Raw genomic sequence first — 18,629 nt, forward strand, 5'->3', positions numbered from 1 at the left:
TTAACAGCCTTACAATCCCTCCTGAGACTGTGTTGCTTGAGTTGAACAAATTGGAGATAGAAAGATTCTTATCTTTCCACCTCACTAATTCTTTACCTATTCAAATAGCTCCAAACAGCTATATTTTACTTCTTCTTTCTCCTAACATTTGTTTTAATATTATAATTAATTATCCAGCCTATTTCCTAACTGTTTTTGTTTTTTTCAGAATGGTTTTAAAAATTCATGATCACTAATGTAATTACCTTATTGTCAAGGGTGAAGAGGAAAGAGTCATTCTCCCTTTTGTCGGCCTCTGCGTCAGTGATGATCTCCCCGACATACCTGTGGAAGCATAGGGAGGGGTAGGGGGCTCAGAGCGCTGAATCTGTTAAATATTTCATGCTAGAAAACACTGAATGGAGTAATTTCTCTTATCTGAGCCTGTCCTCACTCGCAAATGAATGTTCCTTGACGGATATCCTGCATGGCCCTCACTCCCCAGCCCATCTTCTGTGTCCTGAAGACCTGCAGCCGGGCTCTGAAACAAAAAAGGTAATTATGTGATCCCAAAGCTGACAGAACGGCAGCATACTTTAGAAGAACATTAAAACAAAACACGACATTGATTTAATTCAAGAAAACAAGAGAAAAACAACTTTCAACAACTAATCCCTTTCCTGGAAGATAGAATTGAGTTCTTTTTCCACTCGCCTGGTATAAAACCTCCACCACACCCAACAAATACTCCACACATACATTAAATTATTATTATTATTATTTAAATACATTTAAAAAATAAAAATAATACAGAATTTTAAGATTAAGATTAGGTAAGAAAGCCGGTCTCAGCCTTAGTTTAGAAAGGTGGTATTATGCTTTTTGCCTTTTTCTTATTAGTTATATACTTAGTACTTAGTTATATATCTTTTTTGTGCATGTAAAAAAAAAAACTGGATGCAATGGAGTGATTGTATTGGGGCCATCCACAACTTTTGCCAGTGGAAGCTCATATATATACCTGTATGCATATGTACATACATGTCTGTGGAGAATAATAATATGCCCTAATTTACATACACACCCATGCATGTAGCCTAGACACACGCAAACGTATCTGCTCGCATTTAGTAAATAAAGTAAGCAATCCCCTCAGAGACAGTAGAATAAAATGGAACAAAATGTAAATGAAATATTGTAATTTATCTGATGCTATTACAGTGGACAACCAGTACCATGACGCCTGAACACACATGTATGGCCATTAAGTAGTTTACACAAACAATCAATCCAGCTCAGTAACTATGGATACATCCTGCCAGAACGTCTGCTGCGTCTGGTGAGGTGAAATTATTTATTCTGTTTTTTACAGTAGCTGGATACAGCATGGAGTACGGCATCCCCCGCTCTGGGAACTGTTTCTACACTGTATCAAACTTCCTACACTGCTGAAGCACCTTTTTATTTAACCTTTATTTTAACAGCAAAGGTCCCATTGAGACACAGTCTCTTTTACAAGGGAGTCTTGTAAAGGGAGCACCTCTTGAGAAAGACCCTGAAAGAAGGAAATCCTGTTGCCCTGCCACTTGACTCTCCTCTTCTCGCGAGTGGCCTGTAGAACAGCTTCTCTACATGAATGCGGAATGTGGTGGTGCTGGCACGGTGGATAAAACGTATGCCTTTAGTCTGAGAGACCCCACTGTGACACGTCCACCAATGTGTCCCTGAGCAAGACCCTTAACCCCTAGTTGCTCCAGAGGTGTGCAACCTGCGCTTTGGACAAAAGCGTCAGCTAAATGAATAAATGTAGTGTAATGAATGTATAAAGAGAACTGGATCCAGCGTCGGCAGTGGGGCCCTGTTCATTCCTATGAAAGCTGCTCAGTGGTATAAAATTGCTAACTGAATACTTCTGCATACTGCTTCATATACAAATATTAAACAACAGGAAAAGCAGTAGTATTTTCAAAGGAGGTTTGGTACAAATAAGAAACAGCCACAGTGAGCTATTAAATGAAGATTCACAGGCGACACCTCAAAAGATAGAACATGTCACCTCAGTCCATTCTGGACCACTCGGTTCCTGCAGGTTTTCCAGCAAGAGCAGATGTGGTTACACTCAAACAGCACTGGGGGCTCCCGCTGACAGAAGTCCAGTGGTAGTTGACCCTCCTACGTTTGCACCAAGAGACATGTAACAAACGGCTATCAGGGATAAAAATACACATTTTCTGTTTAGATAAGTTGTCTGCTGCTCTGAGAGAGCCAGATGTTAGATTCTTTATACCTAGCTAGAAACTGATTTGTGACTTACGAAAAATAGAAATTAAGCAGGTCAACCCTGGAAAATCTAAACCTGTAAATACTGCAGGCAGAATTAAACAAAAAGGACAATAACAATTTGTTAACATCCCAAAAGTCTGCTTAAATGTGTTAGTTAATCCACTAGAAGTGTTTTATATTAGTCACCAGTAAACATGCCTGTGACCAAGTGGAAGTGATGTGTAAAAAAAAGACGAATATATTTGCATTTTGCACGTGTGTGTCAACTTACGCTGTCATACCAACATCGTAGACTGAGCTGACCACACATGCAGGCACTGGATGAGCAGTCATCTGTACAGCTGCAGTGCTGAATGACAGAATCAGTGAGCTAATATAAGTCAGATATGACATTTTGCAGCTTTTACATACACAATCTTTTATGTTTTTATTATTTAATGTACTGCAAGCCTTTGGTTTCTCTTTGAATTTGAATAGGTGAAAAAACTACGACAAATTCATATTGAATATTAAACATCAGTTCATTCCACCTTCTGCACTGTAATAAACGTTTAATTTACAGAGACCTGTAAGTGAGTGATGTCCTTGTCTATGTTCAGTGAGGAGGTGACACAGTTGTCTGGTACATATTTAAAATTTTCAGGGCACGGCTCGTTGTCAACACCATTGACACAGGTGATAGGAACTGCCTCGTACCCCCGAGAAATGTCCCTAAGAGAAGGAAGTTTATGGTTATAAAATCTGATTCAAATATGCAAAAAAAATGCTATAGAAATGGATGAAGAGAATATCACAGCAGAGTAAAGAAAACTGACAAGACATCATCTATGTAAGTACCAATACCAGAATGAATATAAAGAAGATAAAGAAAACAATGCATGGTAAACACCTCTGTTGTCAAAAATGCTAACTTCAAGAATTCAGGTAAAAGGTGCAGTGGTGTACATGTTACATAGACCTATATATATATATAGTGAGTTAGCAGCTGAGTCACTGTGGCAGACAAAGATCCCATGAGAACACACAATCAATATTTGATTACTGTAATTAATCTAGCTCCCAGCTCCAAAATGTATTTGGGATACCTCCGGTTTTAGGCTATATTAATTGGCTTTTAACCTGAATTGTAGTTGATATATAGCTAGCTTTTCACAGTGGTTTGTGGCACACACAGCAATATTATACTGCAACCTGAGTTTATCTACACACTCTATGACTGACTAAAGTAATGCAACTTCCCGCCCTACACACTGGGAGAGACTAGTTTTCACAACAAACTCGCTAGACTCACACACAGGTTACCCACAAAGCCACCTTCCTTAAAGGGGAAGGCTCGGCTGGTAACACACAGGTACAGTTAGGCTTTCGGTGTGCTAACCTGAGTTGGAAGAAGTATTCAGGTCAGTTACAAAACAGTAGCCTAAACTACTACATTGCAAAAGTACTAATACCAACCTCACATTGAAAATAGTTCACTTCAAGTTTTCGATTCTAAACCGTACAATGGTTTTTACCTTATGCTTATGCTAGTATTACAGCAGAATGTACTTACAATAGTCATTGTGCAGTAAAATGGACCTTGTCGGCGTTTTACTATTATATGTGATGTTTCTTGATTATTATAAATGTTGCATTAAAGTGTGTCTTGGATTTTACTGCTGTGATGTTTAAGGTTTTGCTCATTTTAACTACTTAGATAGGTTAGGTAGTTTAAGCTACAGCAATCCATCAGATTCTACAAGATCATGTTTGCACTATTTGAGAATGTACGATATGTTATTTAAACAAAATGTGTAAATTGATACTTAGATTGATATATATTGCGATACAGCCTAAACATATTGAGATATATATTTATAAGCCATATCACCCAGCCCTACATCAATGTATTACAAATAACAGTTCTATACATGCAATTTAGAAAATAAAAATTAATATTATTATATAACCCGGCCAACACACACAGAGCAGTGTTGCCATCTACCTGCTGAGCACTCTTTCTCCATGAAAGTCCCTGGCTCTCCTGGCATCAGTCAGCTTTTTGTTGGTGTTGAGGGCTGTCCACACCTTGGAGCCGTAGACGCAGCAGTCCAAAACAGTCTCTCCCTCCCTGTTCCTCTGATTGACGTCAGCTCCACGAGACAGAAACAACCTGCCGGTGGAATTTGTTTATGTTTTCAGTTTAAGTCTGCAGACTAGTTTAGAAATGTAGCAAAACACAACTTAGACAACACAGTATGTTTAAAAAACAAACAAACTATTGTATCAAGGGATAGACCAATATGATTGTGGCGTTGAAGCTAAAAGCCAATATCACATTTATGACTAAATATGCCAGTAGCTAATCCACTTTATAGCCAGAAGTATGTGGACACCCATATGCGATTCTTGAACATGTCATTAGAAACAGTTGGCATTAATGTGCTGCTATAAACAGCCTCCAATAATAAACAGGGATTTACTCCCATTCAGCTGCAAGAGCATTTATGAGGTCCAACACTGATGTTGGGTGATAAGGCCTGGCTCACAGTTTAGGTTCCAAACTGTTCCACATCAAACTGGGAAAAAAAACACAAACAGCACTCAAAAACTAGCTCACAATAGCAACTTATCAATCACAAGGTAGCCTCGTCCTAAAGCCTTCCCTACTTTCTGGTCCATTTTCCTCTAATAGGACCATAATTTACTAAATGAACATGAGTGAACACCATACTGTATTACAGAAGACTTGAAACTAGCGAGTGAGACCATAAACTCATTAGGAAAGTATTTACTGAGGTAATAAATCAGGTGAGAAGTAGGCTCATTTTGCTATTGAGTCCAGTGCTGGCCATTAGAAAGAATGCAGGTTTAAGGCACAGCAGCTTTACTCACATTCACTCTCTGAGTTATTCTCACATCTGCTGTGAATACTGACAGTGGCCATTCCTCTAGGGGCAGTGGACAGCTGAGACTTTCTTGAGGAGAGCAAAGTGAGCATAAAAGGTGTCATCTTTTCTGCAAACAAATTGTTTTTTTATTTGTGGAAGTGTGGGCATGCTAATAGAATTTAGTTCTGAGGTCTGTTTGCACATAGGGGGTTGTAAATACTAGTAAGAAAAAAACAACACCAATGGAATTCTTGGCAGATAATGTGGCTGGCATCTGTGGAACATCCATCAACTTTGACTGCATTTGAGCATCAAGCATCACTGATGTAAACACTCCAGAACATGGCCAACTGTGATCTGGGATGCTGTGGTGCAGCCAGGTCTCTGTAAAGTAGGGTTGCCACCTGTCCCTTAAAATACGGAATTGTCCCATATTTGAGAACTAAATAGCGCGGCCCGTTCTGAATCAATAAGGGACTTGGTTTGTCCCATAATTCCGAATTGTCTTTAATGCAGCATCCCATGCAAATCATTCCATCATTCTGTGAAGACTTGTCCTTTTCTACCCCTGATTGGGTAATACTCCCTGCCATTGCTGGTTTGATTTGTTGCTGTTACATGGTGAAATTATTTCAAATCCTTGTATACTAGTGTGCACGTTTAGCTCAGTCGGTACTGTGCAGGACTCACTTGCAACGTCGTAAAATTAATTCCAACTAACTGCAGATATTTTTTTTATCCCTTCTTAAACAAATTGATTATAAGGACACTTTTTCACATGTTCACAATAAAGCATGTGCTGCAGTGTGTGCACGTCCTGGGGGTTGATTCATAAACCTATGGACACTTATTTTCATTTCCTTGAGGAAATTCCATACTGTATATAAAAAGGGAAATTCAGAGGAATCCAATCACATGCTTGATGATGGCTTTTTCAAAAGGAGCGTCACGCAAGCTAGTGTCCTTCAGAACTCTTCAAAGTAAAAGCTCTTAATAAACTCGACATAAAGCATTGCAGCAAAAAGTTTTGTCGTGCTTTTATTTTGGAGGCACAATCACTTACGAGGAAATGAATGTGTGAGTAACTGTAACTGTCATGACTGAGATCTATTTCAGCACCAGCTGCTGGTTTTGGTTTTGGTTCTGGTTCTTCATCAGGTTCTGGTTTTTCAGGTTCTGGTCCTTCTTCAACTTTGCGTTTTTGCAATTATCTAAATCTTCGTTTAGAGTCAATCTTCTTTCATTATTTTAATCTCTGGATTCCTCTGCATCTTTGCACCAATGGTCTTCTGCTCTAAAAATGTTAAATTATACAACTTTTTATCTCTTTTCTCTAAAACCTATTTTTGCGAACTCGTCCCAGACTGTTTCGCCAATCGACCTGAAACTATGGCAGGATCATCTACGGACGCTACTAATGAAAAGTTATCAAAATAATTTTTATACATCAATCTCTTTTTTTTCATAAATTTTTACTTTTTTGTGTCTTTACGTACAATTTTACATAAATCAGGGTGGCACGGCGGTGCAGTGGTTAGCACTGTCGCCTCACAGCAAGAAGGTTGCCCCGGCCTTTCTGTGTGGAGTTTGCATGTTCTCCCCGTGTCTGCGTGGGTTCTCTCCGGGTGCTCCGGCTTCCTCCCACCATCCAAAGACATGCGGACTAGGTTGATTGGTGTGAGCGTGAGTGGTTTTTTGTCTATGTGTGGCCCTGCGATGGACTGGTGACCTGTCCAGGGTGTACCCCGCCTTGCGCCCGATGTCAGCTGGGATTGGCTCCAGCCCCCCCCAGCGACCCTGTACGCAGGGTAAGCGGTTGACGATGGATGGATGGCCCGTAAATCAAATTGGCATAAACTATTGTAACCAAACTTGACGCATCTGTTCAAATGCTTGGCCCGAGCTTCACTGAGCAGCCCTGGGATATTCTTCCACTAGGTGGCGCTACAGTTGCAAAAAGTTTATACCTCGTAATTTATTTTTCTACTATCAAAGCAATCTGCCCATCAAGTAGGCCTGCCAGCAATAATATCTAGCCCGCGGGCCGCCAATTGCCAACCACTGGCCTACTTGACGAGTATCAAGCCAAACTGCACAATTTGCTGGCCAGTATTCTGTGTGGTGCACGGTGGCCAGTCAGACGTGTGACAATAGGCTAAATAAAAACTGAAAACATAAATACATAAATATTTACTGACCAATCATTAAAATGGTGATAAATTAAATTTAGAAATGTTTGCAGATAGGTTATTTATGTAGGTTTTATTGTTTGAATGGTATTACTGCTGGTATTACAATGACAAATATTTAAGCCAAATCTGTGTTCACACCACTCTTTACAGTTACTCAAGTTCACAGCAATTTCTCACCCTGTCCATCATCAGCCACATCATAAGCATCGCAGCAGCCACTGGTTATGTGGAAAGGATATTTTCCAGAGTGACGAAACAAAGTTGGTCAGCAATGTGCTGTGTGGAGCTTATTAGGAGTGAGCTTTTTCTGTTCATAGTTTTACTGTAGCTGTTTGAAAGACATTTATAAAAGGAAGATAGCTTATTATAATGTCCATTGGTATCAATCTTAATACGTTCCTGAAAACATATTTTGAGTTATGATATACCACCACTGGCACACCATCGGGCCTGTCGTTGCCAGGCCCTCAATCAGTGTGGCCCCTGCTGTGGCAGGCGTCCCTTATTATTTTCTATCTTTCGGCAACCCTACTGTACTGTGTGCACAACAATCTCTAAATTCCAGTACCGGGTATATTTTGGACATTTTGGAATTGGTCCAAGCTGGGTTAGCCTAGCACCTCTAGGAATGGCATTTGATCCTGCTGGTTTATTTTTTATTTGTTTTTTTAAATGTGCCCCCCTTCTGAGTTTATACCCCAATCCACCCCTACCTCCCCTCCATTAAATCATATTCATGTTATTAACAATGGACTAATGAATGAATAAAGCTCTGTGTAACCCAAGCGATCTTTGTTCCCGGACTACACACTCACATCACACACTCCAGGTGGTTCTCTCTCACAGCAACATGAAGCGGTGAGTCACCGTGAACGTTGACAGCACTGAGGTCGCATCGAGCCTCCAGCAGAGCTTGAGCGATGTCATCACAGCCCGACAAAGCCGCCCAGTGCAGGCAGACATTCTCTTCCTGAACAAGGAGCAGATAAGAGGTCAGCACAAACCTCTAAAAGGTGCATCGTGGAGTTTAAATGGGAATTTAATTTTATTTATCACATTTGGATTGCCTCTGTGGGAATGGGTTGTGACCTCACTTAAAAATTGAGGCATTCACCAACATTCTCAATTGCCTATAACAGCCTGTATAGGCCTACTGTTTTCTATGTGAAGCACTGGTCGGATTTCCCGCAAAAATCCATTAGCTTACGTCGGCTATGACGTTTATGTGCGCAATACGTGAAATCATGTCAAACACAGTAGGTTGCTTGCTAACGCCAAGCAGTTGCAAGATACCTGACATAATTTATTTTCAGGCTTAAATATGGGTATTCTGTTGGTTGCAATCTAAAATCTTACCGTTATATGCCACTAAAAATTACACAAACGCACCTTTAACTTACTTATTTATTGATTTTGAGACTGACAAAACTAAACACTCTTAGTTTGTGATAACTTCTATGGACCACTGAATCGATACAACAGAATTCAGAGAGGCTTGGAGGGAACAAAGCTCAAGAGAATAAAATGAGTGATGGAGTGGTGTAGGCGGTGTAGCACACAAATTTGCAATAGACAACTTTGTCAGCATCCTAAAACTTATTTGTGACTAGTACTGCACCTGCTCTTCTGTGAGATAACTGTTGTTGTGATTTGGCGCTATATAAATAAAATTGAATTGAATTGAAAAGCACTGTGTATATGGGACCAGATATCGTTGATGCCCCCATTACACCTAAAGGTTACACTTACTGCTTTCTTACAGACCCAACAATACGCCTGCCGGTTATTCCCAGTGACAGGCATCAGCCATGGTTTAAAGTCTGTGCCATCCAACCAAAAACTTTATTCTTTTAGGCTACTGTCAAAGCCTTTATTAACATTGAAACCGCTTTATTCTTTTTTACATTTAAACATTTGCAAAGAAACTTACGCACACTATCTAACAAGCAAAAGTAATGTTCTGGTCTGACATTTAACACACAAAACCTAAAATATGGACAAAGCTTTTTCACCCATCACAGTGATGACTGAAAATACTCAATACAGACAACTCTAGCGTGGGCACATTGCAGCTTGTGGAATGTGAGACTTGCGTATGCGAGTGAAATAGTGGCACTTTATAGCCCTGAGCCTACACAGAAGAATCCCACAGTCACTTTGCTCTGCCCACTATGCAATTTAAATAAATACATTCACTCACACTGGTAGTACACAAACTCTTCAGGCAAAAAGGATATTCACATTGAAAAATTGTATAGCGCCTTTCTAGTCTTTTCAACCACTCAAAGTGCTTTTACACTACATCTGCATTCACCAGTCATACACATTCATACACATTCATACACTGAGCCTAAGTGCTCAAACGGAAACTAACATTCACACTCATTCATATGGCGGATTTCGCCAGGGGCAAATCGGGGTTCAGTATCTTGCCCAAGGACACTTCGACACACAACCAGGGAGAGCCAAGGATTGAACCGCCAACCTTCCGATTAACGGCCAACCCGCTCTACCTCCTGAACCACAGCCGCCTCTGACATGGCTGTCAGATGCACTGACACAGATTAATTTTTTTGCCACATGCCATTTTCAGCTGTGCAACCCTATACTTTAGTATGGATACAACACACTTTTAATAAATGAGACCCCAGGTTCCTACAAAAAGTAAAGCATCAGTGTGATATCCATGATGTTATGTCTATCACTTGAAAATAAAATAAATTGAAATGAACCAGTAGGTAGAGCCAGTGAGGCATGTTACTTATGTCTAGTTAAATCGATAATGTTAGTATTGACCAAGAAGAGATGATTTCTAGCATTTATGTCTCAAAGTCTTGTGACTTTGAGAACATAAAAAAAATCAAATGATCTTGTAATCGAGATTAGGGATCAATCGATATGTTTTTTTCCAGGCCGACTCCGATACAGATTATTAGTAACCAATTAGACTGATGACCGACTGATATATGGAACAGATATACCTTTGCTGTAAAAATTTTTAAATCTTGGTGTCAAAATTTAGAATAACACAAACATTGTTGAAAATAACAAGATTAAAGTTAATTGTCATGTTTAATCTTTATAAATAGTAAATTAAATGAATTAGAGATCCTTCCCAGAGATCGACTTGTTAACTATGATTGATAAATTATCATAAACTTTGTCTTTACCAGCTGCCATTTATACTGTATTTATTTTATATTGTTGTTAGGATTTTATTGATACATTTATTGATACTATTTATTTGTTCTGTTCTTTATCTATACTCTTATTGGTTTTTCATTACTAAATATTTGCCTTTTAAAAACATGTTATTTTAAAAAGAAGAAAACAGATTGTGGTGTCAGCGTGTCGTTTGCACTGACCTTGTCCCTGATGTTTACATCGGCCCCTCTGGCCAGCAGCAGGTGGACCAGCTCCTTGTGCTTGTACTCGATGGCCCAGGTGATGGCGGTCCATCCACCAGCATCCTGCACAGACAGAAGTTATAAAACTCGTGCAAAGATTGACACTAACACCTGACTTGTTATTTACACGAAAATAACTGTTAGCAGCAGTTAGTAAATGAGGCAGTGTGTGTTTTTACCTGACAGTTGATGAATTTGGAAGCCTTGGAGAGCAGATGATGGACTATATCATAATGTCCCAATTTAGCTGCCAAATGCAGACAGGTGAATCCCATGACATCCTGGGATGACAACACAGGATGACATGAGTCCAAGAGAAAGGACATTTCATTGGCTTCTGGACTCCATGAGAGTTGTGGGTGAAACAGGAAATTGGAATGGACACCAGTGAACAGAACCAGTTCAGAAAGGTACCTAAACGTTTCCCCACAGTCTAGAGTAGAGGTGCTCCTATCAGGATTTTTTGGGCTGATCACCGAAAGCAGTATTGGCTGGTACCGGTCACCAATCACTGGGTCTATTTGAAGTCTTTTATTTATCATGTAGCATTATACAGTATATTTTTTTAATTAGTCCTAAAAACAAACTATTAAGTATTAAAATTAACAGATGATAAAGTATCATGAAATGACAACTGTTCATTTTAGGAAACATGGGCAACAAATTCCACTCCCTCTGACTTACAGACTTAAACCATAGAAGCCTGTGCCTGGTTACTGCGAACATCTTATATTATAACAAATATAGCTTTCCAGTGGAGTAAACTACAAAAACAGAACAAACAGCATCTTTATAAATCTTCAACTAAAAACAATGCAACAAAAGTAGCCGCTTTTTGCTCTGGAAAGCTCCGGCAGGTTCTGTGGGTTTTAGGGGGTAGAGAGAGGAGCAGAAAGATGGAGAGTGGGCTACAGAGGAGTCAAAACTGTCATCAATGAGACTGAAAATAAGGGAAATTTTAATAAATAAAAGTACAATGTTAATTCCATATTATACTATACCAAAAGTGTTATTATTATTACTTATTAAATTCATTATAATTTCATATGGTTTACCACTAGTATAGCCTAGGACTAATATTATTTCAGGGGGGTATTTTCATCTATTAAATCCTTGGGCAAGATTGATTTTCTAAAGGTTAAAAATAAGGGAGATTTACGGGGAAACATTTAAAATGGAGGATACCGGTTGAGAACAGAAAAATATGGGAGAATCCCGGGCGAAACGGGAGGGTTGACATGAGAGGACTAGAGAGAGGAGTGGGGTTATGTTGGGCTACATCCACACTACTACTACTGACTACTACTACATTTTTTAAAACAGTTTTATAACAACGGCGACATTCACAGTACAAGTGTTATTTATACAGTAGGCCTAAAAAAATATTTTAATAAAAATACTGAAACTAAAACTGTCAGTAGCATCGTGTTTTTGCTTTGACTGACAAGACCAAATCAGAAAGCAAAATGTGAGTGTCTGTGTCATCCTTTTATAAAGTCCTCCGTTTTTGCCCACGGGGTCAGCAGCGTTTTCAAATATCTTCAGATTCACGGTTTTAATCTGGACGGGAGGAAGAAAGTAGCAAAAGGTCTCCGTTTTAAAACAAAAACGCATTGAGAGAGAGAAGCAGTCATCTGATTGAGTGGTACCTCACACAGAAGCGTCAGCCTCTCTCTGCCTGATGCGCTGTGGGTCAAGACAAATAAACTCTGGCGGGCGGCTTGTGTGTGAGATGAGCACGACCGCGACAGTTTCACATTATCGTGCCTGCTTGTTGCTCCGCTTATCTGATTGCTGCTCAACTCTCTTTGTAAATGATTAAATAGGCGCATCAATCGCTTCCTGTCTGAAAAGGACTTTGGTGCTAGCTAGCTTTGAAAACCGCTCAGACCACGTAGTGAAACCATTTTAGCTGCAGTTGAAAATTGTCTGGTGAGTATTGCATCTGATCGGCTTTTCTGATCGGCCTTTTTAGAGACCAATTACGATCGGTGGCCGATCGATCGGAGCACCCTTACTCTAGAACGTAGTTTAGGCTTAAAAATAGGGAGATTAATAAAATGTTCTACTATTCATAGATAGGGCTAGACGATTTCAACTAAAATCAAAATCACGATTAATTGAACATTTCACCTCGATTACGATTATTGAACAATTATTTAGTTTTTTGCCCCTCACATTTCACTGACAAGTTTTGTACTGTAAATATGCTAAACTATTAAAGCTGGGTTTATTTATTCACAGATTTCACAAATCCATTATCTTAATGTTTATTAATAAGGTAAGGTTGACATGCACATTACAGACGCCGCTGCTGAATTATGACCGCTGCTACTAAAATTTCACTCAATTATTTGATATCAAAGTGGCACAAATGATTTTCACCCGCACATTGTGTGAGCACGGTAAATCACGCTTTGCTAGCTTCCTCTGCTCATTCATCTAAGGACATCTACGTGACAGGTGCAGTTATAAGAGCAGCGGGGTTAGGTCTTTTAACTGCAGTGCAATGTGTTTGTGTAACGAGCAAGCGGGAAGCTTCCAGTCTGAGACGTGAATCCAATGCAGAAGTGCCATAAACCTTCATTCCGAGTATGCTTCAGGGCGGGATTATTTGCGATTGACAAATTACCATGGCAACCTGTCAATCAGGCTACACAGACTCGTACCCACGGCACTGTGTAAATTTAACCAGGGCCGTTGAAAAAGCTTGTCAACGTCAAGCGAGAGAGTTATAGACAATAGGGAGCATGAATGTGTCGATGTGACAAACTTTCTTTGATCATGAAGCCTAATGTTGCTCTGCGACTCACTTATCAGTGAAGTGTATGAACGCCACTGCAAAGTCTCTGTTAACAGACAGTCAGACAGCGTTGCCTCTATTAAACATCTGGATCCTCCCTACGCTGCATCATTTGAAACTAGGATGAACTGGTCGTGGCTCTCTCTCGTCCAGATGCTGTCTCTCCCTCTTCATCTCCTTCAGTTGTCATGCATTAGTTCCTGTTCTTGACTGTTTTTGCTGTGGCTACTTTGACATACTGTGGTGTTGTTCTAGTTTGCTTTCTGCTGTTGTGTAAAACATTTTAATTGTAGTAGATATAAGTTACCCTAGCCATTGAAATTAATATGAAAACCATGAATATCGCACACTATTTACTATGACATTATACAGACTGACCTCTCTCAGCACACCCAACACAAAAGATGATAAATGGTTTGACAAGCATTAAAGGAAGAGCAAGTGATTCTGCAAAAGGATTGTTAATATTTGAACTTAACTGGCAAACAAATACACCCCTCCCTTCAGTGCTCCCTCAGAAACGAATTGACCAATGGCCAAGTGGCCTTGCTGCATGATGAAATTCCAGGCCTGTAGGGACCAAACTGGGCAGAAGCTGATGTGAGCACTTGTGATGCTTCTATTTTTCATAAGATGAAGTCAACTAACATAGATTGGGGCCGTGTGTGCCAGCTCCTGCCATAATTCCTAGAACTTTGCACACCAATTGAAAAGTAGTGGAACAAAAACAAAGAAGCAACCACTGAGGCTGAGAAATACTGCAGTGCCTTGAATGGCTACTTGAGCCTGGCTCCAAAAGCAAGTCAATCCCCATAAACACCCATTTTAAAATGCCCAACTTAAGAGCAGAAATAAACACGTTTACAGACAGGAAGAAAAATGGGTTTGGTCTCTACAGCTAATTTCCTCATGATAACTATATGGGGGTTTTTATTTAACTGTGTTGCATTTTAAATGTTTACTTGGCTGTACTATTTGTTTTCATCATTTAGATAAAAGTTTGTCTCTGAGCACCTAAGGATAAAAAATCTGTCAAGGTAAACTTGTTTTGGTTCTTTTATTTTGTGTGTATGTTATTTTGAGTATATTCAATCAAACACTGACAAAATGTTTTTTTTGAGGAGGTAAAAATAATAATATTAATGTTGCGATTTTCATACTAGTTGTACAAAAGAAGTGAGCAGTGGCAGCAGGTGACTGAGTGAGAAAGAGCTGAGTGATGGATGAAGAAGCAGTATATGCCATGAGCACATATCAGGCTGGTAGGACAAGTTGACACTGACTGATATGATCCAGCAGAGCGTGGGCTGACCCACCTTGTGGCTGACAGCTGCTCCAGCTCTCAGCAGGTACTTCACTGTGTCCAAATGGTTGTTTTCACAGGCCGCCATCAGTGGTGTTCTCTGCTCCTCATCAAACATGTCCAGGTTGGCTCCAGCCTATGTGTGCACACACATACAAACAGCATCCCAACATCACTAATTAAGACACTGACATCAACCATCAGGATTTCTGTGTTAACACTGTGATTACAGTTGATGACAGCCAACAGTCAAAATAGTGCTGCCTACTGCAGTTTTAAATAATGTGATTTATTTTGCTAACTCCAGACTAAAGAAAAAGTTTAGTTTAAGTAACAATATGTATTGTCCACTCTGAAGAGAGAAAAACATATTTCACTTATTACATTATATACTTAAAATCATAAAAAGATGTATTTCCTGTTTCATTTAAATTTTTTTACCAAATGAACATAAAGTCCAGTGAGACTTACTTATTTACATATTAATGATCTTAATATAATTTCGTAGGCATGTTCCGCACCATTCTACAAAAAGTCAAAGCATGGTAAATGCATTTACAGCCTCTGTATCCTTTAACTGGACCTGGGCCTGTATTCTCTCTTCCTTCCTGCGGCCTCCTTAATTCTTTTGTTTCTGATTGTTTTACGCTTAGCGGTAATTCTTAGTTGATTGTAGGTTCTCTGCCGAGTGTTTTCACTCGTTAAAGCATGTCAAGTAAACCTTAATTCATCCTTTGGTAAAGAGCGTTGGCTCCCCGGTAGACTTAACAGCTACATATGGGTGATTTTTTTTTGGTTAGTAAGTGAAGAAGAGTTATTTAATTTGAGTTAAAATAAAAGAGAGACTCTCTCTGATCTGTTACTCTAAGTGATTTTTCTTATGTGTACAGTTTACTTTTATTGTTAAAAGGAGGAGTTATTTTCATTTGTCTTCAATAACAAGGCAAGGACATAGGAGCTCATTTTGATCTGTTATTTTGGGTGTTTTCGCTCCTAGATAACAGTTATTGTTGTGAAAAAAATATATAAAAGCTGCAAAAATATGGAAAAGAAACAGGGTCCCACCATATTAGGGACACATGTTTGTCACTTCTGCATGGCTACACTGCTGGCTGCAGATGGCCATGATGAATGCCCCATGTGCCTCGGTGTTACTCACTTGAGAGAGGGGCTGTCTGACAATCAGTGCATGAATTGCAGTTTTATGCCACAGGAACTGAAGCTAGCTCGGCTAGCGGAAGTGGATGGTCTGCAGCTTGAAGGCTATTTGCCTTCCGGATGTGAACCCCCGCTGGACAGAGGGACTCGAACTATGTGACATGCTCGTAAAAGTAAATAAGGGCAGAAAAAAACCCTCTATTACTATAAGCGTGCAGAATATTACAGATCATGACATCATGTTAGCAGGGAAAACTGTAATGGGAACTGTCCAGCCGGTCCAAGCAGTCTACCCCGCCTCCATACTAGAGGGGTCCCGCCCTCCACCTTCAGCTACAACAAGTCACATCAAAGCTGAAAAGGATCAGGCTACAGGCAAAGTTTGGGATCCACCTGTGGATCTGGGCCACCTCAGTGAGCCAGAACGGGCGTTGGTTCATAAGATGTTACGAGAGGAGTGTGCCTCCTTTTCAAAGACAGAGGATGATATCGGCTGTATAGAAAAACTTCAACTCAGCATCTCCCTGAAAGACACTGAGCCTGTAGCAAAAGCATACCTCTCTGTGCCTAAGCCACTTTACCGGGAAATGAAGGATTACTTGAATGACCTCATTGCTCAGGGTTGGGTGGAGAAATCTAACTCACCGTACGCATCACCAGTCGTGTGTGTTCGAAAGAAAGATGGGAGTCTCCGACTGTGTATAGATTTTCGTGAAGTGAACAGGAAGACCCTGCCTGACCACCAGCCTATCCCCAGAGTGCAAGAGATAATGGATGGTCTAGGAGGAAACTCGTGGTTCTCTCTTTTGGACCAAGGTAAAGCGTACCATCAGGGCTTTATGGCGAAGGAGAGCAGACCCATAACCGCTTTTGTCACACCATGGGGTCTCTATGAGTGGATCAGGATCCCCTTCGGCCTGATGAATGCTCCAGCCGCCTTTCAGCGCTGTATGGAAGAATGCTTGGAGGGGCTGAGGGATGAGATCTGTATCCCATATCTAGACGACACCCTGGTCTTCAGTAGAACCTTTGAGGATCACGTTGAGGATGTGAGGACAGTACTACAGCGGCTACGGCAGCACGGGATAAAGTTGAAACCAAGTAAGTGTGAAGTCTTCAAGCGTGAGGTCCGTTACTTGGGGCGCATCGTGTCTGCTGAGGGCAGTAAGATGGATCCAGCTGATACTGTGGCTGTTAGGGCCTTAAAGGAGAAGAGGCCACAGACTGTGGGAGAATTGAGAGCAGTCATGGGGCTACTGAGCGACAGTATATCAGGGACTTCTCCCGCATTGCCAACCCTCTTTATGCCCTAATGGAATTAGACCCTGGCCCAGATAAGCAGAAGGACCGGAATATAAGGACAAAGAGAGTGAAAGGGAAGCATAAAGGGACACCGTCGCACAAACCAATCATATGGACCGACAAACATCAACACACATTGGAGAGATTGATTGATTGTCTGGTTGAGCCACCAATACTTGGATTCCCTGACTTCAACAAATCGTTCATCCTACACACAGACGCTTCACAGCAAGGCCTAGGTGCAGTGCTATATCAAGAGCAGGAGGGGAAGCTTCGTGTGATAGCCTATGCATCTCGCACACTAACCAAAGCAGAAACTACCATCTGCATTCAGGGAAACTTGAATTTCTGGCTTTGAAGTGGGCTGTTACAGAGCGCTTTCGAGACTATCTAATCAGCTTATCTTGCACTGTATATACGGACAACAATCCACTAACTTACGTGTTATCGACGGCCAAGCTAAACGCAACAGGACATAGGTGGGTTGCTGAATTAGTGGATTTTGACCTAACAATCAAATATCGCCCAGGCAGAGAGAACTGTGATGCTGATGGCCTTTCAAGAATGCCCTGTGACATAGAGACAATGATTGAAGAATGTTCAGAGGAAATGTCCTCTCCGTCTGTGCAAACTATGGTACAAGCTGTAGAAATGAGTGTCTCACACACTGTGTGGTCCATTATGGCTACTGGGTGTGCGGAAACTGATGAGGACATGCCCCTTTCAAGAGCAGCTCTCTGTCGAGCTCAAAAAGACGATCAAGATATTGGCCCCGTCGCCGCCTGTAAACAGTCAAATGAGAGACCTGTAGGACAGCAGTTAAAATCATTCAGTGCACGGAGCAAGTGTCTCCTCCGTGACTGGGAGAAACTCCGCTTTGATGGAGATGGGATACTTCACAGAAAGACTGCAACCAGGACACAACTTGTTCTCCCTGAAATATACAAGTCAACAGTTATGAGACAGCTCCACAATGACATGGGACACCAAGGTGTGGAACGCACAAGATCACTTGTACGGGATTGTTTCTTCTGGCCACACATGCAGAGAGAGATTGAACACTATGTCACTCAAAGCTGTACCTGCCTCAAACAGAAAAAACCCTGTCGAGAAACAAAAACTCCACTCACACCTATTGTCACTACTCAGCCATTCGAGCTTGTATCCATTGACTTCCTGCATCTAGACAAGTGTAAAGGTGGATACGAATACATATTGGTAATCGTAGATCATTACACACGCTTTGCACAAGCCTACCCCACCACATCGAAATCTGCCAAGACTGTAGCTGATAAGATATTTAATGATTATGCACTGAAGTTTGGGTTCCCC

The 18,629-nt window shown here is 40.6% G+C and overlaps 1 protein-coding gene across 1 annotated transcript; it reads right to left on the bottom strand.

The window, feature by feature from the left end:
- Nucleotides 1-245: 245 nt before the first annotated feature.
- On the bottom strand, nt 246-15,004 carry LOC119892967 (histone-lysine N-methyltransferase EHMT1-like; the record flags this gene model as incomplete). Its single annotated transcript, XM_038704896.1, is given in 10 exon segments — nt 246-324; nt 434-520; nt 2,036-2,151; nt 2,534-2,611; nt 2,829-2,973; nt 4,247-4,414; nt 8,140-8,294; nt 10,690-10,794; nt 10,911-11,012; nt 14,851-15,004. Coding segments are annotated over 10 exon segments (1,140 nt in total), but the record flags the coding sequence as incomplete, so codon positions are not given.
- Between the last annotated feature and the right edge of the window lie 3,625 nt (nt 15,005-18,629).

This window comes from Micropterus salmoides, unplaced genomic scaffold, assembly GCF_014851395.1.
Source record: "Micropterus salmoides isolate LMB-PRFRI ecotype aquatic unplaced genomic scaffold, ASM1485139v1 Ms_hic_scaffold_756, whole genome shotgun sequence".
Taxonomy (NCBI): domain Eukaryota; kingdom Metazoa; phylum Chordata; class Actinopteri; order Centrarchiformes; family Centrarchidae; genus Micropterus; species Micropterus salmoides.